This window comes from Episyrphus balteatus, chromosome 4, assembly GCF_945859705.1.
Source record: "Episyrphus balteatus chromosome 4, idEpiBalt1.1, whole genome shotgun sequence".
NCBI classification, from domain to species: Eukaryota; Metazoa; Arthropoda; class Insecta; order Diptera; family Syrphidae; genus Episyrphus; species Episyrphus balteatus.
In genome coordinates, this window is record NC_079137.1 from 50881813 (window position 1) to 50908663 (window position 26851).

A 26851-nucleotide genomic window follows, 5' to 3' on the forward strand; every position below is an offset into this window, starting at 1 on the left:
ACTGTTAGTGTTGCCGTTGTTTTTTAATAATTTTTTTTTATTTTGATAATTTTTTTTTAGAAAAATGCCCCTCCCACCTAAACGGGGGGAGATAGACCCCCCTTCCAAAGAAAAAAAATGTTTGTATTGAGCTCCTCTACAAAAACTCTTCATCAAATCTTGGCGCCCAACTTATCCTACTACGTGCCGAAACAACATTTTTGTTCTATACCTAAAAGTTCGAATTTCTGTATCTGGGTTGAAATCGAAAAATTTTTTTTTCTAAGCCAATTTTGAAGTGATTTTCATAAAAAATACCTCGATCAATTGGGAAATAGATATAGTTTAAGAATATATTTTTTTAATAGCATGTTGTTTTGAAAACATATACTTTAAATTGATGTCGAAGTTGGGCAAAAGACAAAAAAAATTGAATTTTTGAACTTTGACATCTTATAAATTCTAAGTGGATTAACCGAGTTACATGTTTTATACATTGTTAAAAAGGTATATTTATCTTCTATCAGAAACTGTAAAAAAATCGAAAATGGGAAAAAAATTGTCGAAGCTAGAATTTTTTCAATGGGTGAAGGTCCAAAAAACCGTTTTTTGCCCGTAACTCCAGATTTTGGGGGTGTTAGGGGATTTTCAAATACCGTTTCGTATTCAGTGCGACTAGCTCTACAAAACCTGATAGGTCTCCGCCCGCGTATATTTTGAGTGTTACACCGTGTTATTTTCTCTCTCGTTTCAAGCATTTTTTACATTATTTCGACAGAACCGTATAAGGATAGTATTAGACTTTCTTAATCACTACTTTAGATTATTTTATTGATAACTTGGGGAGCGAGAATAGCATAAATGTGAAAGTTCGGATAGTGCGTATTTTATTTTGTCCAGTACTGTATTTAATGTATTGCTGAAGTGAGTTTGTAAAAAGAAAGCATGTTCTTCCATTAAAAAATCTAAGAGTAATTTATATTTAATCTAAGAGTAATTTATGTTTAAACAAACAAAACGAAAATAAATTATATTTATAATTATAAAATTACATGATTTTTTTCTTTTTTTCAAAAAGGATTTTTTTCAGCTATGGATTCACCTAAGGAAATAGGTAAAAATTACCTAGGAATAAGGTAATTCACCTAAGGAACTAGGTAAAGATTACCTAGGAATAAGGTAAAATCTGCCTAGGAATAAGGTAATTCACCTTAGGAAATAGGTAAAAATTACCTAGGAATAAGGTAAAATCTGCCTAGGAATAAGGTAATTCACCTTAGGAAATAGGTAAAATCTGCCTAGGAATAAGGTAATTCACCTAAGGAAATAGGTAAAAATTACCTAGGAATAAGGTAAAATCTGCCTAGGAATAAGGTAATTCACCTTAGGAAATAGGTAAAATTAGCCTAGGAATAAGCTAATTCACCTTAGGGGCAATTCCATGGTAACTCACGTTACATTCACAAAAATTTCCTATACATAAATAATTTTTTTTTTTGTTAATTTTAATATAAATTGCTACGAAATTACTATCCATGAATAGAGCATAACTATTACTTTCATAATTAACAAAAAAAATTTTCTTTAATTTTAGTATTTGCTTGGGACAAATAAAAGTATGATGGTAACTCAAGTTACAAAAATCGGACACGAGATTTAAGAGTCCGACAGTATGAAGTTTTTCTGCGAAATTAAGAATCTTAATTTGTTTTAAATGAAGATTCCATACATAAGAAATTAAAAACTTTTAATATTTGTGACAAAACCAAACATTTATTCAATATTTCGAGGAAAAATTTTAAAATATTTAGGTAACTCACGCTACATTATTTTTGTAACTCATGTTACTTGCGATTTGTGGTTCCAAAAGTAAAGAAAAGATGCATTTTCACTCAAGTTTCTTTTAAATCGAATATTGTGTAACGAAGCTTGGTTAAATGTTAATTTATTTTAGCAATCACGAGGGGATATTGTCATCGTCACTATTAGATTCATCCAGTTTTCTGTGGGCTTGTTTTTCCGTCATTTTCATGTGAAATTCTTCTGTAGTTGACAGCTTATGCTTTAAAAATGCTTTAAGATTATTTATTCTCCTTGAATTTAATTTCTATACATAAGGGAATACAACAAAGAATCTTTTCTTGCAACTTGCATAAAGTGTTACCGTTTGTAAATAGTAATTTGCTATTACAAAAAGTAAAAAAAACTATATAATTTGTTTAAAATTCGTGTCCACTTTTTCATGGAATTACCCTTAGGAAATAGGTAAAATCTGCCTAGGAATAAGCTAAATCACCTTAGAAACTAGGTAAAATCTGCCTAGGAATAAGCTAAATCAACCTAGAAACTAGGTAAAATCTGCCTAGGCCTAAGCTAAATCACCTTAGAAACTAGGTAAAATCAGCCTAGGAATAAGCTAAATCAACCTAGAAACTAGGTAAAATCTGCCTAGGCCTAAGCTAAATCACCTTAGAAACTAGGTAAAATCAGCCTAGGACTAAGGTAATTCACCTTAGGAAATAGGTAAAATTGAATTCCGAAAATGTAATTCACCTTAGGAAATAGGTAAAATCTGCCTAGGAATAAGCTAAATCACCTTAGAAACTAGGTAAAATCTGCCTAGGAATAAGCTAAATCACCCTAGAAACTAGGTAAAATCTGCCTAGGCCTAAGCTAAATCACCTTAGAAACTAGGTAAAATCAGCCTAGGACTAAGGTAATTCACCTTAGGAAATAGGTAAAATTGAATTCCGAAAATGTAATTCACCTTAGGAAATAGGTAAAATCTGCCTAGGAATAAGCTAAATCACCTTAGAAACTAGGTAAAATCTGCCTAGGAATAAGCTAAATCACCCTAGAAACTAGGTAAAATCTGCCTAGGCCTAAGCTAAATCACCTTAGAAACTAGGTAAAATCAGCCTAGGACTAAGGTAATTCACCTTAGGAAATAGGTAAAATTGAATTCGGAATATGTAATTCACCTTAGGAAATAGGTAAAATCTGCCTAGGCCTAAGCTAAATCACCTTAGAAACTAGGTAAAATCTGCCTAGGCCTAAGCTAAATCACCTTAGAAACTAGGTAAAATCTGCCTAGGCCTAAGCTAAATCACCTTAGAAAATACGTAAAATCAACCTAGGACTAAGCTAATTCACCTTAGGAAATAGGTAAAACTTCGGAGGGGAAATTTTAAATCACCTTAGGAAATAGGTAAGATAGGTAAATTTTATGTTAGGATTTAGGTAAATTTGAAAATTTTCGATTTGCCTTAGGAAAATAGGCAGAATTAGCCTAGGACTAAGCTACCCCAAAATTGCCTTAGTCCTAAGCAGAGTTAGCCCCCGAAATAGGCTAATTTTACACCGACTTTTCTCTGGGTGTACTATTACTTTGTCTCACAGTATCGTGGTTATTTTCTCAAATAAGACAGGAGTGATCTTAAATTGAAGGTATGGAGTAAAATGTTTGTGGGGAAGATTTGGAGAGATATGCTGAAGTCTATCTGTCAACCCGCTAACCTTTTAGAGATGAGTCATAAATTTTCATGAAGTAAACTCTGCTTTACAACACCTACGGAGTTAGTGAGCTCTCCTAGACCTACTTTAAATACCCAAAAATACTTGACTGATATCCTTGAACACCATGCGGTTCCAATCACCCCTAGATTTGGTCCACAGTTCAGTCTGATGCACGATAATGCATGCTAGAGTGGTTTGAAAATATCTTCAAGATTAAAATATGCCACCCTTGAATTGACCACACAGATATTCGGATTTGAATTCAATAGAACATGTCTAGGAAATGTTGAAAAAAGTGCATTTGCGGCCGAAATCCACCTCCAAGCATTCTTGATCCACAGAAAATTGGAGTGAAAGAAAAGTTACAATAAAACCTTCAAATGTTAATTCGTGGAATGAATAGATGACTCCAAGTTGTCATAAGCGCTAGAGGAGACAATGCCAAGTATTGAATACAATTATTGGAAAGAACTGTCACGTGCTTCCATTTAAAAAAATTTTTTTTCTTAAAAAACAAAAATTATTTTAATATCAGTTTTCAGACCTTAAATTGCTAAATTTGGTTCATCTTTTTTTTGGTTGATAATACTGTTGCAGTTTAGCATTTTTCTGACTTGCTTAATAATAACCAAACACAAAAAAATACAACAAATAATTTAAAAGCCATTTTAAATAAGATGTAGGGGTATGACTAAAGAAGAAAAAAGTGTGCGTTAATTTTGAGCAGGAGTGTATATGATTCTCTATCAAATAGTAAGACCGAAAAAAGTTATAGCGACATGAAAAAGTATAAACCAAATTCGCAAAAAAGAGGTGTACCTACAGAGGGTTAAAAAACATTTTTTTTATTGAAAATTACATTATGCAAATAAATAAATTGGGAAAGGGTGGAAAGGACATCACATTGATTAATATTTGCTTCTGCCTTATAAGTCCTTTTTTTGGTTTGGTTTGTCAGCTCAACAATTTGATGTCAATTGACCCATGGAAATCAACTTTGCATCTTTTCAGGTGAATTAACATTTAAAAATCCGAATCCTAGCATTAATATGTAAATTTTAATTCGTATATCAAATGAGGTCCTGATGAGTAAAATATTAACATTACAACAACAACAAAGAAAAGGACACAAAAAATAAAAAACAATTCCACCAAACAAACGAACAAAACAGACAAAAACAAATGAAATCAGGAATGAAAAAAGAGAAATGAAAGAAAATTGCCTAATTTTTCTTTTAATTTTTGTACTCCATTTTGATAGGAAATATTATTTTAAAGCGAGAGTTTTTTGTTACAAATGTAAAGTTACGTTTTTTTTTTTGTGAGAAACAGTTTTTCCATATTACTAGGCCATAAAATGGAATTTAGAACAGAAAACCCCCTCAAGAATAACAAAGCTAACAATTCATGAATATTAAGGATAGCATCATGATTCCATTGTGAAATTTTTTTAGGGGCTAAGGGAGACAAATGAACAAACAGATTCTTGCTCTTCATTGAAATGGCAAATGAAACAGAATGCCAGGATTCTATTTATATTATCATCAACCCAGAGGCTGGTTGTTTTCGTTTTTTTTTTTTTTTTTTATTTTTGAGTTATTTTTACTTTTTTACCGACTTCCAAAAAGGAGGAGGTATTCAATTCGTCTGTATTTTTTTTTTTTTTTTTTTTTTTTTGAAGTGAAAACTTCTTTAGTATCGTAGTGATTTGAAACAAGATGAAACGAAAACGCGACACGACTTCAACTTGTTATAACTTTTTTTGTTTTAATAGATAGATAAATGAAATTTGTACTGTAGATAGGTAATTAAATAAATTATAATTGTAAAAAATTTCAATTAATTTTATATTCAAAACTCGGAGATAACGGTAAAAAGATGTTCTTTTCCAACACACGTTATATCTTTTGATCTAGTGCACATACAAATTTGATTTAACTTTAATACGCATGCTGATAACATAACCTTTTATTTGATATATCACACATATGTAAAATTACGTGCTCTACAAGTTACACAATCTTAAATTGAAAAAAAATTTAAAAATACCTCAAAACACCTGTGGAGATCTATTGGCGATGACCAGCTACCAGTGTAGGAAGTACCGTAATCTCAGTCTGGAAATTCGACATGGTTGACTTTAAAAAATTCTAACTTCTCTTGTAGACATCTTTGAAATAAGATTTATGCATCATTATACAAGGTGAAACAATAAGCTTTCACATAGTATAAAATTTTGTATAGGTTGTCAAACAAAAAAATTGATTTAATAGCATGAGAACATAAAAATAAATGTTTTTTTTTGCTTTTTGGATGAAATTTCATCGAATTTAAAAAATTCTAGCTCTTTTTGTAGATGTCTCATACACCTGATCGATATATATGTTTTGAGCTAAGGCAATAAGCTTTCAGATGGTGTAAAAATTGGTATAGGTTGTTAAGGAAAAAATGAATTAAATAGTGTGAAAAGATAAAAATACGTGTTTTTTTTTCGCTTTTTTTGCTGGAAATTGATCGAGTTCAAAAAATTCTAGCTCTTTTTGTAGATGTCTCATAGACTTGATCGATATATATATTTTGAGCTAAGACAATAAGCTTTCAGATTATATAAAATTTATCTAGGTTGTCATATAAAAACCATGGATTTGAAGGTGATAGAATAAAAATAGGTAGATTTTTTCTATTTTTTTTTGCAATTAAAATTATTTTTTAAGGTTTCACTTCAACCAAGTGTGAATTGCACACATGATTTTTTTTTTTTTATGTTTGTTACCGCATAACTTTGGACTGAGTGAACCAATTTTGATAATTCTTTTTGTATTAGAAAGCTGGTGGCTGCAGTGTGGTCCCATTTCAATTTCGCTAACTTTTAGTCATAGGAACTATTTTAAAAACCATAAAACCTAGTTTTGATCCATGGAAGTCGGTTTTGTTTTTTTGCTAAAAATGATTATCTTTTTTTTTTTTGAAGTGAAAACTTCTTTAGTATCGTAGTGATTTGAAACAAAATGAAACGAAAACGCGACACGACTTCAACTTGTTATAACTTTTTTGTTTTAATAGATAGATGAATGAAATTTGTACTGTAGATAGGTAATTAAATAATATATTATTGTACAAAATTTCAATTAATTTCATATTCAAAATTCGGAGATAACGGTAAAAAGATGTTCTTTTCGAACACACGTTATATCTTTTGATCTAGTGCACATACAAATTTAATACGCATGCTGCTAACATAACCTTTTATTTGATATATCACACATAACGTTACGTGCTCTACAAGTTACACAATCTTAAATTGAAATTAAAAATACCTCAAAACACCTGTGGAGATCTGTTGGCGATGACCAGCTATCAGTGTAGGAAGTACCGTAATCTCAGTCTGGAAATTCGACATGGTTGACTTTAAAAAATTCTAACTTCTCTTGTAGACATCTTTGAAATAAGATTTATACATCATTATACAATAAGCTTTGACATGGTATAAAATTTTTTATTGGTTGTCAAACAAAAAAATTGATTTAAAGCATGAGAACATAAAAATAAATGTATTTTTTGCTTTTTAGATGAAATTTCATCGAGTTACAAAAATTCTAGCTCTTTTTGTAGATGTCTCATACACCTGATCGATATAAATATATGAGCTAAGACAATAAGCTTTCAGATGGTGTAAAAATAGGTATAGGTTGTTTGGGAAAAAATGGATTTAATAGCGTGAGAAGATAAAAATACGTGTTTTTTTGCTTTTTTTGATGGAAATTGATCGAGTTCAAAAAATTCTAGCTCTTTTTGTAGATGTCTCATAGAACTGATCGATATATATATTTTGAGCTTAGAAAATAAGCTTTCAGATGATATAAGATTTATATAGGTTGTCATATAAAAAACATGGATTTGAAGGTGATAGAATAAAAATAGGTAGATTTTTTCTATTTTTTTATTTTTGCAAGAAAAATGATTTTTTAAGGTTTCACTTCTACCACGTGTGAATTGCACACATGATTTTTTTTTTCTTATTAATCTTGTCTTTGTACAGTTTTAAGTCCAAAATAAACAAAACAATACATAAATATATTCTCTTCGAAGAATTGCGTTGTGTTGGATTGTATAGTTGTACCCAAAAAAAAAAGCTCAATATATATTCTCAGAGAGCATATTAATTAGATTTAAGGATGTTCTGGCATACAAGGATATATAAACCAACATACACACATTTCTATTTCTATGTGAGAGAGACAGAGATTTGAGATTTGTTGTTTATCCTTGTTGTTTGTTGAGGATTTTGTTTGCAGACTGTTGAGTGGCAAATATTTAGAGAGTATTAGCTCAAAGCCATTGCATTTGTCAATTTAGTTGAGAAACGTTTAATAATTCTGAGTTGTTTTTTTTTTTTTAGGGGGGGGGGGGGGGGGACCTTTAAAATGGTTTTGGTTAGTTCCATTGCGTGTCTTTTAAAGGATAAGTGGGTTGAAGTTGAAAAAGAGGTCGATTAAAGGTTACTGAAAAGAGTTTTAAAACTATTCAGACAGGAATCATCAATTGCAGCTGTATCAGTTTGAGAACTTTTGGTCAATTTTGTTTTGAAGGACTATGAATGGAAACATAAATTAATTTTAAAGGTGCCTGTCCTTTTTGAAAAAAATAAAATTCATCTTTTGAGTTTAGTGATGTTGGAAGAAATTCTTGCTTTAAAGGTAACTACTGTTTGTAGTAATTAAGCTTTCAAATAGGTAATCAGTTATAGCACAAATGTTTGATAATGCACGATATATAATTTTTTTTTAATTAAGTAAATTTATATTAAATATCTAGTGTTTCAAAAAAAAAAAAAAAAAAATGGTTTCCTTAAATATGGCTGCACTACAAAAATATAAGCCCTTAAAAATATAAAATTACATGTTCAAAATTGATTTTTTTCTGACAGTTAAAGTTCAGCAATAAAAGGTTATGTATCAGATTCTTTAGCATTTTAAAATACAAAATTTCTACGCTCTACAAAAAGGATTCTAAAAGTTGTTCAAGTTCAAAATTCTACTTGCTCAAATTTCATGATTTTTGGTACTTCCGTTATACAAAACTTTAATAAAACAATACAAAATTATTAAAAAATTATTCTTATACAGTGACAGACGAAATTATTCGGTAAATTTTTTCAGATTTAGGGCATCGATTTTTTTTTTTTTTTTTATGAGGTGTTCACTTGCAAGTTTGTAAAAAATCATTTCTTTTTAATGCATTTGCTTTGCATTGCAAATTAAAAAAAAAATATTTTTCGCCAATAAAAAATATATGCATTCAAAAAAATATCTATTGTACCTGAACAAAAAAAAAATTGCATTAAAAACAGTTTTTAATTGCAACTGAAAAATATTGGCATTGAAAAGTACAAATACTTTGCATTAAAAATAATTTATTTGCCCATGAATAATTTTCTGCATTGAAAAAAAAAACAAAAAATAAAATCTATGACATCCTATTCATAACTAAGCAAGTGACATAAAATAGTAAGTATACGCCATAGTGACCGTGATTTAATGGAACAAATAAGCGATTGAACAAGCATAGAATTCGAATTGAGTCTGTGTGCAAAACAAATACATTTTCGGTTTCATTTTTTACTCGATTTCAGGAACATGTCTGTAATGAGAATGCTAAAATAAGAAAATTCTGTCTGTCTGTCTCTATCTCGATCTCCAGCCCAAACTACTGATGCGATTTGCTTCAAACTTGGTAGTTAAGAGTTTTGAAAAGAAAATTGAAATTTACTGTTTTGGCACCGAAATTAAAAGTAGGTACTTGCGTTATGACTTAAATGTAAAAGGTTAATTTTCTCTAAAACTTTTTTGATTAAAAAAATACGTGTAGGTACTGCTACTAAAAAAAGTCCTCGTTTTCAAATAAAAAAAATATTTAGTAATCCTCTTATAACGGTACCTGTTATAGACCTCTTTTCTTGATTTCTGACTTTCTCATAAACGACTAAGCCCATTTTAGTGAAATCTAAAAATTTTCAAAACTTTAAGTTTTGGAGTTAAAAACCAGTTTTTAAAACGGGTTAGCTAATTTTTTTTAAAACTTTTTTTATGTGTCAAATAATTAGTTCTTCAACAATTTTTTTTAAATTTTTTTGAAATATTAATTTTATTAAGATAGAAAAGGGTTTCTACAATTTTTGAATTCTTTGTTTTACGAAGCATTAATGGCATAATCAGTTTGAAGATTAATTTTAATACCATTCAAAAGGGTGTTTTCGTTCTTCAAAAAACAATTTTTAATCCTTTCTAATATTTCTTATAAGATCAATGAAAAGATTAAATATTAAAATTTTAGTACAGGAAAGTTAGTAAAAAAAAAGCATATTGTGGAACGAAATATAGGACGGCTGAATTTTTCAAATCTGAAAGAAGGGTAGGTATTAGAAAAGCTTAAGTCCTGGTTCTCGGGATGCCAACCGCATTAATAAATCCGCCATTTTGAAAAACGTGAATTGGTCTATATCTGCTACACTATTAACTTGCCCGAATAAGCTACCCAATTAAAGTTGTAGGTAATATAAATATCTTTTTTTGTGCATTCACTGTTTTTCAGCGAGGACAACACTTTTGAGGTTATGTTGTTTTATTTTAAATTTTTTGTTTTTTTTAATTTTTCTCAGTCTCTATGATAGAAACAAAATTTTGTAGTATCATAAAACTACTTTGAACTACTTTTGCTATATTGAAAAAGCAGTTCAAAGCAGCTTTAAGTACTAAAAAGTAGATAAATATTTCCAAAGGAACGCAGCTAATATTAAGTTTCATCTTATATTATATATTTTTTGAAAATATTGAAATATTATTCCGTATCTTTGGTTTGAAAAGTCATAGGTATAATCTTCAAAAGGATACCAAATTAATGGAAATTTGATGTTCTACAACTTAAATGATGCTAAACATTACGTTTTATCATAGAGACTGAGAAAAATTAAAAAAAAAAACGAAAAAATAAAACAACATAACCTCAAAAGTGTTGTCCACGCAACACAAAAGTGAATGCAAAAGAAAAGATATTTATATTACTTTGGTTAAGTAACTTATTCTGTCAAGCGAATAGTTAAGTGGGTAGATATAGACCAATTCGCGTTTTTCAAAATGGCGGATTTCGCCAGGGGGTGGCGTCCCGAAAACCAGGACTTAAGCTTTTCTAATACCCCTCTTTCAGATTTGAAATATTCAGCCGTCCTATATTTCGTTCCACGAAAAAGTCTATCTTTCCTGTACTATTTGTTTTTTTTTTTTTTAATACGGTAAAAAATTTTAACATTCTAATATTTTTTTTCTAAAAATTCTTTGCTGTACAAAAAATCAAAACGATTAGGTACATTGTTTGGTGGTCAGTAAATTTTTTTTTTTTTGTTTAAGAGATTATAAAAAAAATTATATTTTTTTCACAATTTTTATGAATATTATATTTTATTGTTTAAATTTGTTGCTCTTATCCTCTGAAATATATTAATACGTTATAAAATCAAGTAAAAATTCCAAAAGAGAATAAATGATTGTATTTTTGCTAAAAAACAATAAACCTTCATCCAACCGCATAATTGTATTCCATAAATCACTTCAAAATTTCATATAAAACATATTTTGCGAATCCATAAATAAAATCAAAAATAAATAATAAAATTATAAAAGTATTCTGAGAACTAAAGGCACGACGGGACACTCTTGCCCGTTGAAAGCTTTTTATCGTGAATCATTTTCATCCACTCTGTTCGTGAGAATAGGGGAAAGTGGCCTAAAATGGCACCCCAAGGTAAAATGGCCCCCTTGCTAGAAATCGTAGAATCGAAAATAATTAGAAAGTTTTATGAACGCGATTCTTTAGTTTATCTGGCAAAACCAACATATACGAAATTTCAGGAACTTCAAGCCATTATTTGAAATTTGACAGGTCAAACTATCTCTATCCACATCAAAAAGTACTCGTTAAAATTTTGTGAAATTTTTTTTGCAAAAAAAAAGTATAAAAAACATTGTATTTTGGAAAAAGAAGTTAATGTGTGTACGCATGAAGTATTTCTTGTTAATTAACTGAAATAAGTTGGTTTAAAACGATTTTAAATTTTTTGGTGTAAAAATTAAATTGAAAAAACTCAAAATGGGCAAAATGGCCTACTTAGTGTTCGGGTAAAATGGCATACCTATTTCACATGTCATTTTCAATTTTTTTTTCACATTTTAATTTTTTTAAAGTGAAAATAGTTGCTAATTATGAACGATGTACAGAGAATAAGTCCTGGACTGAGGAAAGCCCTTGATTCCGTCAAAGACCTAGAAAAAGGCTTCCAAAACACTCAAAGTTGCAAAAACTACAAAAAAGAGACGAGCAACCAACATGAACTGGGTTTTGAATGACTCGATGAAAATTCTGGGGGGATTAAGCACCACTTGTTCCAAGAAAATGGAAAAGAAGCCCTTTGATTCAATTTTGCATTTAAAATCACGTATGTTTGGACAGTGTGCCATTTTACCCGGGTAAATTTGATCAGTGAAATTTGTAGACGTCTTGAAAATTAAAAAAATTAAATACTTTTTGGAACTTTTTCAACTCGCAAATGAAAAAAATGTGAGAGTAATATATTAAACTTTGAAAAGTATATAGCATTTAAGTTTGAATGCTACTGTTTTTAGAGATATAGGACATTTTCCTTAGGGGGGCCATTTTAGGCCACCTTCCCCTATCCATGAAACAAATATAAAAATATAAAACGAAACAAGTGAATTATAGATTAACTCTCAGCTTGTGTCCTTCTTCTTATACTTAAGCCCCACCAGCCACCACTATTTTCGTTTTTCCACCAAACTCTCAAAAAGTAGCAGCAAGCTGAGATCGAAATTTATGTATATTAATACAAAATTTCTTCAACATCGAGGTATAAAAGGTTAAAGCGAATGTTATAGCTACCCCCCATCAAATATAAATCCATACATATAGCCACTTCTACATTTCTGTAAATGTTATTACTTTCCTGATTGTCGTGATACTCGCAAGTTATACCTTTACAATAATAGTCTTTCATATTATATGAATGCTATATCCATAAAATCCCCCACTTAAAAGCATCCAAGACTATCAAGGTTTTACGATAAATTTCAAAACATATCATAAATTTCGAATTTAAACTTTGAATATGCGGGGTTTTCGTATTTTAAACTCCTTGAATCCCAGGAATTCTCTTCTTCAAATGTTTTAAATTATAAGGGTATCACACCATCACTGTCTGGCAACAAAGTAACAAAAGCTTATGGTGATGAGTTTTTGGGGAGGGTAAAGATTTCGATTGAGAGGTGTGATGGAGGTGGTGGTAAATACTGTATTTAGATTTATTTCCTTTTTCTTGTTTGTGTGAAAGGAGGAAAACAGATAAACAGAAAAGTAGGTATAAGTACTTTTCTTCATACTACTACGAGTTTATAGGTAAACTGAAAATGTTCAATTTTGAACTTCAATCAATCTTGACACTTGACAGTAATCCTATAAGAAGAATGGAACAAATAAAGTACTTTAGAAACTGTGTTTGTGAAAGCATATGTCTAAGAGTTTTTGTTAATAAACATGGGTTCTCATTCTCGTCGTTCAAAAATCAAAAACTTTCACTGACACCATTTATTTATTTTGAGAATTATGATTATAATATTTTTTTGACAGCAAATTGATGGCGGTATAATATTCAATAATAATAATAATATTTGTTTGACACGAATTTGTCAAACTTTGTGTTTAGTACAGGAGACATTTTAGTGGAAAACTCATGTTTCAGTTTATAAAGTTTTTTTTTTCAAAATTAAATCCACTACATTGGTTGCATATACTTGCTCTCATAAATGAATTCCGCTTCTGAAATTGTTACTTTATTTGAAGTCAATGATTTTTAGCCACTGTGCTACAAAATAAAAATCATGTCAATTACTTTGGAAATGACCTAGCAGGGGTTGTAGGTATTACTGAGTATTTCGGCACTTGAAATTTTTCGTAGACCCTCAAAATTTCAAAAACCGTTTTTCAGTGTTTTCAGATTTCAACGATTTTTTACTTAGCCTTTTTTAGGTCAATTTCAGAATATCTTTACAGCAGAGGAGTACTTGTTATTTTTGAAAATATTTTTTTACTATGCTCAAGCACCTACACTGAGGGAAAAAATAAATTGGAGTTGAAACGTCTTTGTTTCAAAGATGAACTACTTTGATTTATGTGACTTTAAGATACGAAACCATCAAAAATTAACATTTTTAGACAATTTATCAAAATTTTGAGGGTGTTTAGGCAAAATTGACTTCAGATTCGGATTCAGCATGTCAAAATACAGGTCCGGTCAAAAGTATTGGAACTTTTTTTTTTGGCTTGTGTTATCATGGGCAAGAAAAAATGAACAGTATTTAAAATATATATTTGAGCAACCAAAATCGATATCAAAACTTTTTAAACGTAGTTACAAAGAATTACATTTTTTCTAAAAATTAAGACCATCAAAGATTTTCTATCGTTATTATGAACAGAGAAATTAATTTTTCAATTCTTTCATTGTACCAAAAAATTGATATTTCTTTCTCGAGTAAAAAAGTCACAACTTCCACAATGTCTAACTAATTTTGATGAATTAAAACTTTTTTTATTCAGCATAAATAGAACAATAAAACTGTTTATAAAAACACAAATGTAGCTTAAAACGGTCTCCGAACTCTAAAAAACGGTGAAAAAATGTTGTACTTTGAGATTAAGCCCATAAAATCTACACCCAATTTATTTCTTGAGCATAATAAAAAAATGTTTTCAAAAAGAAGTACTCCTCTGTTTATAACTGTACAAAAATCTGAAATTGACCGAAAAATGGCTGAGTAAAAAATCGGTAAAATCTGAAAACATTGAAAAACGGTTACGATAACTTGAAATTTTGAGGGTCTACGAAAAATTTCAAGTGCCGAAATAATCAGTAATACCTACAACCCCTGCTAGGTCATTTCCAAAGTAATTGACATGATTTTTATTTTGAAACACAGAGTAATTAAAAAAAAATATTACGTATACGCCATAGTGAACTTTTCATACTTTTTTTTCTTAAATTCATTCAGTAAGTTAGAAAAACTCAATTTAATGTCAACAGCCTATTTTTAATGGAATATTGGAGGGTTGGTCTTACGGACAAAGATTTAAACGTCATCGATATCCTTTTTAAAGAGATGATAAGTTCTTTTGCTGGCTTTTCATCGAAATTGTTATTTAACTTTGACGACGATGTTCCACAATAGCTCAACAGTTTGAAGACCATTTAAGAAGAAGATATTGGTTCACAATATCTTGTCAAAGGAATGGAAGCCATCATATCAACCAGTTTCACTGTGATTGGGAAGTTAACAATGAATGCGAGCTATTTTCATAGATGTGTACATAAGAATACACATGGATGCAATACGCAATAGCAAAGGCAATGTAGGCAAACGAGAAATGCAAAATGCATTTTGATGAAATCGTGTCCTATGAGGCAATAACTTTTTTGATGGTAGTCATCTTAGTCAAAGGAGAAATCGATCTGATTTTTTTTTTGTTTGTCTTCTCGAGGAGGAGATCAAAATGCGTACCGTTATCCTAATGGGCTTACTTACTCTATAAAGTGAGAATTATTTTGAGAAAAGAAAATTGTTGTGAAGATGTTGAAAAAAGTGGTTTTCGTCGATGCCAGTAGCCAGTTGGTTATTTGGCTGTAAATTGAGCTAAGGCTTCAATAAATGGATCAATGTATAAGCAAGTATTTTGTCAAGTAGTTTCAAGGCAAATATTTTTTTTTATTTAATAAATCCCCTTTAGAACCGTTACCTTGCATAATGACGATTAGAAAGAATTAAAATTTTCTTATAACCGTTAAAACAACAGGCCAAAATGCTAGGAAATAGTTCTACGAAAAATGATTTTTTCATAAATTTCTTATGAATCGGCTTTTTCGATAATTTTTCGCAGAAGGATTTAGCGATTTCTTTGACTTTTTTTATCGCTTCTCGAAAACTATTTAAGCAAAGGAAAATTTAAATTTAAGTGCGTTTTCAACGTCAGCTTAGAAATATCACAGAAACTTAATACTACTTAGACTACTCAATTTATACAGTGACTAAAGATGTCTTTGAAGCCAAAATAGTCCTGAGTAATTCCATGTGAAAAGAATATACGAAAAATACCTATGTCATGAAATCTTTTTGTGTCATTTTTTACTGGTTCCTTAGCTCAAAATATGAACTTCTGTATATAAATAATCCCCCAAAAAAATTAGCAAGTGAGTAGTATGAATTATTTCCTTAAGTCACTCAATTTTTGAGAGTAAAAAAAACTATGATCTTGAATTACTTTTTTGCATATTTCTTGCGACTTTAAACACAATTGAATGAATGTTTTTTTTTGCGTTTGTAGGGTGATATTTGGACCTTTCCAAAATCGTTATTAAAAATGAAATTAGTCCATTTTGAGCTGATTTATTACAAAAAAGGTGAAAAACACATTATATTTTTTTTTTTCTAAAAAAACCATTTTTTAATTTTTTTTTTCAAAACTTTTTTTGAAGTAAAATTTTATGATCTTTTCAAAAAAAATTATCCCGTTATGATTTTTACACTTTTAAGCAATTTTTTTCAAAGTTTTTTGTTGTTATTTTTCTAGGCATACTTAGTACTTGGGTTATATCTTGAGTAATGAATGACTAATCTGAACAAAAGAACCAGATCCTGAAAGCTGAATAAATAAGTAAGAAACACTAGAATAACTTTTCTGGGTAACTCTAGATGTTTAAGTGCAATGTATTAATACATTTTTAAAAAATCGATATTTTAAAGGAAATTTTTGCAAAAAAAACTTTATTACTTAAAGAAAAAATCAGAATCTTTCGAATTCTCATAGTTTTAAATTTAAATAATAAAAATAAAAAAAAATAACGATACAATCGCAACTGGTACTCGACCCATCAGTTTCGCTTTGGAAATCGTAAAATACTTGTTTGCTATATTAACATTGCAAATGTTCAAAAAAGTGCTTTGAGAGTCCAACAGACCGCACCAATAAATGTTTAAAGTAGTTGATCTAGCTGATGTTACTGATATGTACTACGCTATGAAATATGCCCTAGGAGGTTTTAGGCCTACCTTTCGCCCCTTTTTGACGGGTTCAATATTTGAAATTCTCCAAAGTAGGTATTTAGAACAAAAAAGGTACGTAAAATACCAAGCGTTCCAAAAACAGCAAAAATAGCAAAAAAAAACTACTATACCATTACCATGAGTAGGTATACTTGACCCAAATGTATACTTGACAAATTTGAAAAAAAAAAAAAAAATATTACTCATACACCCTAGTGACCTTTTATGATAAAACTTTCAAAATTGGTAACTAAACTTGTTGCCACTGCATAGACATGATTTTAAACATGAATGTGATCTGGTCGCTTATAATGACGCCAACAAAAAAAATACCAGAAAATTATTTATTTTTCTGCAACAAATATAGTAAATTCAGCATATTATTATCAAATCTTTAGCCAAAATTATTTTCAAAAACACATTCTCGAATATTTATCCTCCCTCGCAAATTAAAAAAAAAATCAAATTCAACAATAACAAAAAATACAAAAAAAAAACTGAACTGAAAAAGCACAACATTATCCTTACCTCTCTTTTGTGGTGGGGATATTGATGGTGAAATGCACTGCGCAAGCGCTATAGTAACAGCTATCCATATCCATAGAAATGTTATCCAAGATTTACTATGTACGACAGGACGAAGGCAACCTCCAAGTACTTCTTCTTCTCCTACCACGGCACTTTGAACTTTTTTTTTAATAGATTCCCATTTCAATTTATAATAATTATTTTTTCCACACAAAGGATTATAATAATCATTATTATTTTGTAATCGATCACGTTTGGTTGATTTACTTGACGAAAACATAACAGACATGAAGCAATATAAATTCATATTGAACAAAAACAAGAGAATAAATTTATACACTTCCAACTTATATCCTTCTATCCTTTTTTTTTTCGTTTTAAGGACGTCTTTGTGCGTGGGATAAAAAAAAAACCCTCTAAACACGCTTGGCTTGACCCACAAATATAGGTTTCGAACACTCGACACGGTGCCGCAATGCCAACGACAACAGGGGACAGACAAAAACACGGCGAAAACTCTGTGCAAAACCCAAACAAGAGAGAGGGGGAATTCAACTCTCGACTCAACTCGAGTATAACTTATATCGACGAAACTTTTGGCCCGGACAAGGATCTCCTTTTCAAACCACCATTCCACCAATATCTATTCTATACAGAAAAGTAAAAAAAAAAAACGAACCAAGGTAACCGTAACGAAACCGAAGGAAGAAATAAAAAAAAAAAACTATATAAAACGAAGAACGAGCAAAAGAAAGGACACTTTCGCCAGAACTGATAATACCCAGAGCACCGCAAGACAAGAACAAGAGAAGCTAGGAAGTAACAGCAGCAGCAACAGCAGAAAAAAGGGGGAAGATGAAGAAGAATTGAATTGGTTTTTTAGAAAATGTTTTCCAAAAAGAAAAGAAAATAGATCTCGAAAACAACAAGTGTAATACACAATCAGAGTTTAAATGACATAATGGGTTCTATTTTGTTTCCTTTTTTTTTGTGATTTTCTTTTGCTTTCTGTAAAATGTAAGCTTTCGTTTTCTCCCATTCACTCTTCTACTTCATCATCATTTCATTTCATTTCGCTTTCTTTATCTTCTTTTGTATTTTCATGAAATTCATTGCTTTTAGCTTCTCACACACTTTAGAACCCAGTAACGTTAGTTAAAATACAAACACACATGAGACAGAGACATGTTAAAGGGTGAATAGCATTTATGACTTTTTCTAATGGTTGTTGTCATTAACAACCCTTGAGTTATTGTTGTTTTTGTTGACAGATTTCATCTATAACTACTTTCATCTAATTTACTATTTTCCATTTATACAGTCCCGACGATACAAATCGACGACAAAAAAACACAAACACCTCTGACCGCAATAACCGTTCTTATCCAACTGAATCCGGTAACGGCGAGCAATAATTCGAGGTTCAAATTATTGCTGAAGCTGCTAGAAATTGTTTTTTCCTCAGAACTAGAACTTTTTATTTTTTTTATAAAAACATATGGAATGAAAGCTTTAATCCTGTGATAATAAATGGAGTTGGCGCAGTACAATATAACGGTAATAATGAATGTTTTGAAAGAAGAGTTCAAAATTTTGAGGGGAAATTACATAAAATGTGATAAAATTATCAGATGATTCTGTTAAAATGTATAATGGAAATTTTTAAAGTGAGAAAGGTTGCTTAGCTTGGAGTTGAATTTTCTGGATCCCCCCCAGAACTGGTTCATACTTAAAGCAAATCAAATTATAAGAGTTGTTAAATTATATGAATAATAACAGAAAGAACTTGGGTGAAACTCTTGTCTATTTCTGGCTGAAAATGCGAATTTTATTGTTTTTTGCATCCCTTTCCCATGAAAAGCTCCACCTCACAAATAAATAAACGACTATTTGTTGATGGGTAAACACGAATGTTTTTTCGATTTAAAAAAAAGTAAATTTTCTAAGTGTTTTTTTTTTTTTAAACTTCAAAGTGATTTTGGTGAAAGATTTTGATATGGACATCGACAATCAAGGTATGAATGGTATTCTAAAAAAAAATTAAATATATATGCAACTCTATTTTTTCATACGGAGGGATTGAAGTTCACACCTAAAAAATTTGCACTTTTTTCGTTGTTTTTTTTTTTTAACATTAGTGTTTTTAAAATAGCGCAACACTCCACAACATTGCCTATATATTATTGAACTGCTGGATATGTAGAACAAACTTGCATTTCAGGAGTTTGCCCAAAATTGCACCCCGAAAATAAAGACCCCTTGAGAAAAACCCCTCAAAAGCGACCCTTACTTATAGATTTTTATAAACATTATGTTATTGAGAAAATTTCTCCAGGGATTCCTTTAAAAATATGTAAAAAAAATAGTGTTCCAAATTTCAAAAGAATCGGTGCATTTGTTTTGAGGGGCACCGGCTTTGAAAACATTAGTTGTGGGGAGAACGATTTAAAGTTATGAACTCTGGACTAAAACGTTCGTAAGCGAAGTATTTAAATACCCATAACTTGGTAAATTTGGCTCTAATAGACCTACAATTTGAACACAATATTCTTGAGATATAAAAAAATTTGAATGCAAATAAAAAAAAAAAAACAAAACTGGGTTTCCCGGGGAAAAAGTATGTTTCAGTTTTTTTTTTGTTTTTCTTTTAGAACTTTAATATTTATTAGAATGAAGGTTTAAGTATTTGACTAAAAACTACTAGGTAATTAAATAATGGTATAAATATATATTTTTTTTCTAAATTTTATCTTTAAAACTCAATTTCTCAAAAACTATTTAATGAAACAACTTAAGTCAAAAAATAAAATAAGGAATAGATTAGGTACTAACTTTAATATAGTACAAGATTGTACATGCATTTTATGATTTTTTATATATTTTTTTTCAGGAGATAAGTAAGCACTTAAAGTGGCTTTGACTGTAACAAGAAAATGAAAATTTTTCCTTCCGAATAACTTTTTTGTCATTTGGTACCTATTTGATGCAGAAAATGTGCCAAAATTTGTTTAGCCAGGTTTTAGACCAAAATACCGCACTGTGTGTCGTTAGAATACGCTGCTTGTCAGTCAGTCGTCATTTTATTTCTAACTGTTATTGCTGATTTTTTTTGATAATCCATCCCTTGTGTTTATTTTTTGGGGCTCCTCCAACTCGTAGACTTGGACAAACCTTTACAAGCTTTTTTAAAACCAAGACGCGACCAAAACGCGTTAGAGACGCGTCTAAATGTGCCCAAAGCGCGTCCAACACGCTTCCAAAACGGTTCCAAAAAGCGTCCGAGAAGCGTTTAAAACGCATATCGTCAAAAATCTATTACATATTATATTAAAGTTTGGTTTTGTGTAAGTTCGCTAACCGGCCACATCGGCTGATTTATTTTCATAATTTTTTTTTAATTCAAAGAGGCATAAGAGGAGTAGGTTTAAGGCAAAAAAAATTTAAGATTTTATAGGGTAAATAGGGGTAACACGACATTGAAAAATGAGGCTATTTTCTAAACGGTAAATCGTAAAGAGTTGACTTTTTTTTAAATAATAGAAAAATTTATCTAATAGTTAAAAAGGTATTGAAAAAAAGTATTGAAAAAAAATTTCAGAACCAAGTTGTGAAGGTTTTTTTTGAAGTCGTAACCTTCGAAATTTGACATACACCATTAGAAAGATATTAAAAAAAAATTAGGGGTCTAATACGGATTTTTTTCATAGACCCTGTATTTTGAAATAAAAATTTTTGAAAAACAACTAATTTTTAGGGACATTTTTGAGTAGTCTTTTATTTTTTTGGAATTTTTAAAAGTCTGCAAAAAATCTCAAACTAATAGGAAATATAGGTTTTAATCATGCGAATGAATGAGTATTTGGCATAGGCCACTTTTGCTAAAAATTTAAAAGTGAATATTTTTAAGCTGATTTTATGATTTTTTCAAGTTTTGATCCTCTTTATCATTTGAAAATTACAGAGTCGAAAATTATAAATAAATACAAGAAATGGCGGAACAAAGTCCGCCGGATCAGCTAGTTAATATTATAAACTGACATAACAAAAATTTATAACCGAAAAAATATATATGCATATTGTTCTCTTTCCTTTCTCTCCCCCTTCACCATTTTTCAAAGAGATAAATGCACAAACATTATTTCCCTTATTGAATTTTCAAATGAAAAATTACTCCATATACCGTCCGAGGCACAACCCACCTGTTTTGTGATGTTTATTTATTTATTTATTTTTTTTATTTAACTTATATTGACTCAGATAATTTTTGTTAACAGTAACAAAATCAATCTTCTTGGTTTGTCAGTTGTAGTTGTATGGAAAATAACATTTATCAGTGAGGAAATAGAGTAAGCGGTTTGTTCTTATAATAGCTTCCGGTTGTGTTTTTTTATTTTTTTTATTTTATTAATTCACAAAATATAAATAAAACGTTGACTTATATAAATGACATCAATTTGCAATGCTTGTATATTGCTTTTTTTTGCTTGAAAATCTTAAGGAAGAAACAATTTACCTTCTTAATTGAAATAATTAGCTTGAAAACAAATTCAGAGGGATTTTCCTTCTGTGATGGAAAAGGTTTTTCTTTCTATTTGTACAAAATTAATTTCTACCTTTGAGCGAGGGAATGGATCTTATGAAATCAAGTCATTTATTTTGATTTCTATGTTATTATTTTTTTTCTTTTTAGCAATACATGGAAAAGCAATTGAAAAAGGATTTTAGGTATATTTTAAAGATACTAAAAATCCTCAATTTCAGAAATTTTAAAAATTCAAAAAACTAATAACTTCCTTGATACAATTTCTTCAAGGATATGTAAGGACTTCATCGTATCCAAAAGCAACGGTTTCTATAGAAAAATCTTATAATTGATATCGACAAAATGTCCTACAAATTGAAAACTTAAAAAAAACTTTGACCAATTTACAAGTTTTTTTTTTTTTTCATCCTAACTTCCTTGAAAAATACAAAAAGAAACAAATCATTCATGTGTAAGAGAGGATTCTTCTTGCCAGACAGGCAGTCAGCAGAGGTACAAAATATACGAATCAACACTTCTGTTGCGATTTTCAATTTCCTGTTTCATGAGAACATTTAACAAGTCAAGCAAATAGCACATCCTGGAGAACGTTTTCTTCCAAACCAGTAGACTCTAACGAATCTATTTCTTATTAAATGATATGACTGTCACTGCGATACGACAACGACATCTCTCCCAGACAGGACCTGGCATTTTTTAATACATCTTTTTCTATAGAAACCTTTCGTCTCGATTATTATACCCGTCGTAGATCTTAAAAATGTCTTTTAAATTGGAAACATTATTTTTTTTAACATTTTTTCTTCTCGTAACAAGAAAACGTGAAAATAACTTTTTTTTCCAACAATGAAAATCAAACAGATACAATTTTCATTTTCATCAAATATGATAATTTTTTTTTTGTGTCCTTTTTCATTCTTCTGTTTGATTTTTGAAATCAATTTCACACAGAAAAAATAAAATATGAAACTGCTTGGGTTTATTTGTGTCTGCTATAAAATTAATTAAATAAAAATGAAGTCATAAAAATGGTCCATTAGTATGAAAGAAGTTTTACGATTTTGTAATTAAAGTAATGGTGGTAATCATTTTATTTTGTAATTTAAATAATACATACAGACATATTTTGCTGTGATAAAATTCATTTTTTGTGAAACGACATTATTTTCTGGAGAAAAAATGTGTTGCATTGTAATTAGTACTAGCCGACCCAGCCCTAGAAATTCGAGTGCCAATTTCTTTATTTTTTGTTTTATTTGCAACAATTTTAAACACAATTATACTAAAATAGTTTCTTTATTTTTTATAGTATTTGTTGTTGTTTTCTTGAGATTAACTAAACATTTAGAAGACTAAATACATAAGTAGGTATATAATATACCTACCTACTTTTTGATATATTTTAAACCTGATTTAGATATTGTTGAACTACGTTTTAACTACGCTCAACTAAGTAAAAAAAGTATCGAATAAGAAAATGCAAAGTGTAATCGACTTAAATACATTGTGTTTGCACCTTGCATTTTGCGATTCAATTCAACCTGTTTCATGTTCCATTCGTTCAAATTACATCATTCAAACATTCAACCTCCACCAACTTCACTCAAATTTGTCACTCACACCATGGTATATATATTTCTAGGTTCTCGTCTTAGCTTGTAGAAGTTTAAATTTCCGGAAGGGAGAGGGCGTTATTTATCGCACTTCCAGTTGGAATGATATTTGTGGTATGGGGAACTTCCAGCAAATGTCATTTCTGGGCTGGTGAAGATGTAAAGAAACGTTTTTTGTACTGAAAAATAGCTTTTTTTGTTGTAATTACCATTGGAAAAAATGTTTGTTTACCTCATCACCAGTGGAGGTTGAATAATGAGAAAGAAGTTCTTCTAGTTCTTTTCCACTTGGAAAAGCCCCATTCAGTTTTCCAGGAAAATTTTAATGAATGCGTTCAGACATTTATTAGAGATTAAAGATAGGTTCACATTTTATTAAAGGTGCGTTCAGGTGTTGATCTTCGATGTATATCTAGTAAAAAGGTAATCCGTGGTACTGTGTGGCAGTGAAATTTACTCCCTTTGAAAGTGACATTTTTTAGGCTAGGAGCCCACATGCGATTTTGATCGCGCGATTATTCAGTCGCAAATTAGATGACAACAATTTTAATGACTGTGGACACAATTTTCAAATTTTTAATCGCGAGAAGCATGTGTGTTCACTAGAGTGTCCGCAAGAAATCGATTTTCGAAATTTGGTCGAGGGAACCCCATAAAATGTTCCGCCTTTGCAGATTTTTAGATAGCCAAAATTTAAGCTCGATTGGATAAGTCTAAATGGTGCCGACACTCGCTCAAAGTATCAAAAATCTCTGTTTTTTCACTGTTTTTCGAAGAAAATTAGCTCTAGCTCCCAAACAGATGGGGTTATTTTCACTTTTTATATATTAAATGAAAGGTAGTGTTATTACACATAATTCAGATTCAAAATTTGTTTAGTTTTACAAAAAAAAAAAAATATTGTCATCAATTTAGATTTTCAGTACCTACCTCAAAAAGAGCTGAAGTGCAAACTCGATTTAACATTTAACAGATTTCTAAAAAACAAAATACTTAACATCGTGTTAAATTTCTTATACATAATTATTGAAGTAAATACTAAAAAATTTAATTAAGTGACTTACTTAAAGTAGTTTTGGAAGCATCAGGATATAATTTTCGGCACTCACTGACTACCTGAAGTACATATTGTTTTTGTTCCTCATCTTTAGTTAAAAGATTATTAAAATCGGTTATTAACTTGACTCCTCTTTCTGCCATGTCATTTACGACTTTAAGTGTTTTCACTTTCTTAAAGCCTTCTTTAAAATGGGGGTTTTCGGGCCAAAGATTTGGAGGTTCTTTGAGAAAACTTGTGTCTATTTTCAATCGGCCGAAAAAGTTCAATGTTTCTTTGTTCACAATATTTTTTAACACTGCTGTGACAAATTGTTCAATTTCATGTGGATGTAGCTTTGGATTTACTATTCTGTTGGTTTCTGTTTCTCTGTTTTTTAAAATTATGTTGGCCATTTCTGATTTTTCGCCATCTGGTAAAGTTGGGTCAAAGAACGCCAGACCTACCAGCTCTGAACTCAAATACCATAAATGGTTTGAGAATTTAGCAAGAGCCTTCTCTGAAATGTCTTTGTCTATCTTGCGGTATTCAATGAAATCACGCAAAAGATCAAGATCTTGTTTAGGAGCCAGATAAGCTCTTGGGGCATTAAACCAAGCCTTGCAGTAAATTTTTACGATGAAAACGCAGATATCACCGAGAGCGTTACGTTCCTCGTTACTCATTTTAAACTGGCTTCGAAACATGAATATTTTTAAGCTATAAATAGCTTTGGCCATCCACCTAGCATGATGAGTGGCTCCTGGTGTTCTGAATCCAACTACGCTTCCATCTCATTTTCCTGCTACCCGATGGCCCAGAGGTTGCCTGAGATAGAGAAACATCCATTCTATCCCAATCCGCAGAATTCTGGCTATATACTTCTTCTTGAGCTTCCTCCTCCGTCCCCTGTGTTTCCGCGTCATCTTCAGTATCTTTTAAAATCAGTCAACATTAGCAAAGATCTAATTAAAATGATAAAAATACTAAAGCTTACCAATATCAAATCTGAATTCTTCAATTCTGCGTTTTTTTTCAGTAATGGTCAAGGCATCTCGATGTGCTATATCAAAGAGATCGTCCATTTTCAACGCAAATTCTTTTATTTTATTTTTGGTGCTTTCAAGCGTTTTGTTTTTATTTCGTTGGTGATTTCTCCACTCATTGTAAAGTTTTTCTAATTTAACAATGGCATCTTTTTCATATTTTGTTTGAATTCTGGCTTTTTCCCAAAAAATAAGTACCTCTCGAATGACAAGTCTTGCAGATTCCTTTAAATTTAATTTTACAATTCGCAAATTAAAAAATAGTGTTGACAAAACTTGACGATTTGAGGGTAATTTACACCCTGTAATTTGATGAGACGGATAGCCTACAAGAAAAATTTTTTATCGGGTGTTTGCTGCCAATGCCATATCAACGAACACAAAATATATCTGGAAAACACTAACAATTCTTAAAACTTCTTTTAATCTTAAAACAAAAACGCAACAGAATTAATACTCACATTTTATTTTAAGTTAATTTATTTTATATACAAAGGAAAATTAGCAAAAAGCGAGAGTTTATCTTAATAAAATTATTGAACTACCAACGAAACGACTCGTGAAGCTTAAACTTCATAAAAAAAACAACAAATATGTATTTTACAACTGCATTTTATTTTGTTTCTATAAAAAAAACGTAAATAAACAGAAAAATTATTTCTCTAAAATTTAATTTTTTTTCTATTAAAAGCTTAAATCCTGAAAATTCCATAACACTTGGTTGAATATCTTAAGATTTGTTTTAGTTTGTCACGACAATTGTCAACATTGAGTTAGCCCCATGTTAAAGCGCTCGCCTATCAATCCAGGCATAGCAGGTTCAACCCCCACTGGGTGCCCTTTTTGTTTTGTTTTTTTTTTTCAGTCAATTTTACTCTGTGCTTCTATAATTGATAAAATTATTATATATTATTATATATAATACGAGAAGGAGAAGCATTTCAATAAGATAGGTAACATCAATCTATAACATAGAAAGTTTTATTTTAAATCGAGTTTGCACTTCAGCTCTTTTTGAGGTAAGTACTGAAAATTTAAATTGATGACAATATTTTTTTTTTTTTTGTAAAACTAAACAAATTTTGAATCTGAATTATGTGTAATAAGCACTACCTTTCATTTAATATATAAAAAGTGAAAATAACCCCATCTGTTTGGGAGCTAGAGCTAATTTTCTTCGAAAAACAGTGAAAAAACAGAGATTTTTGATACTTTGAGCGAGTGTCGGCACCATTTAGACTTATCCAATCGAGCTTAAATTTTGGCTATCTAAAAATCTGCAAAGGCGGAACATTTTATGGGGTTACCCCGAAAAAAATTCGACAAAAATTTTTTTCTATGGGAGTTGCGGTCACTCTAGTGTTCACCGGCATTGAAATCCGTGTGATCCATTTTTGCGACTAAATAATCGTGCGACTAAAATCGCATGT

The 26851-nt window shown here is 30.2% G+C and overlaps 1 protein-coding gene across 2 annotated transcripts; it reads right to left on the reverse strand.

Annotated features, from left to right (window-relative positions):
• Nucleotides 1-24378: 24378 nt before the first annotated feature.
• On the reverse strand, nt 24379-26141 carry LOC129919103 (uncharacterized). 2 transcript variants are annotated; one of them, XM_055999946.1, is made up of 2 exons: nt 25373-26141; nt 24379-25310 (listed from the first exon to the last, which is right to left on the reverse strand). In XM_055999946.1, the coding sequence occupies exons 1-2, from the start codon at nt 25458-25460 to the stop codon at nt 25120-25122; spliced, it is 279 nt and encodes a 92-aa protein (XP_055855921.1). In that variant the 5' UTR covers nt 25461-26141; the 3' UTR covers nt 24379-25119. The 2 variants fall into 2 exon arrangements, with proteins under 2 accessions (XP_055855921.1, XP_055855920.1); XM_055999945.1 differs by having other exon boundaries at nt 25373-26123.
• Nucleotides 26142-26851: the final 710 nt, after the last annotated feature.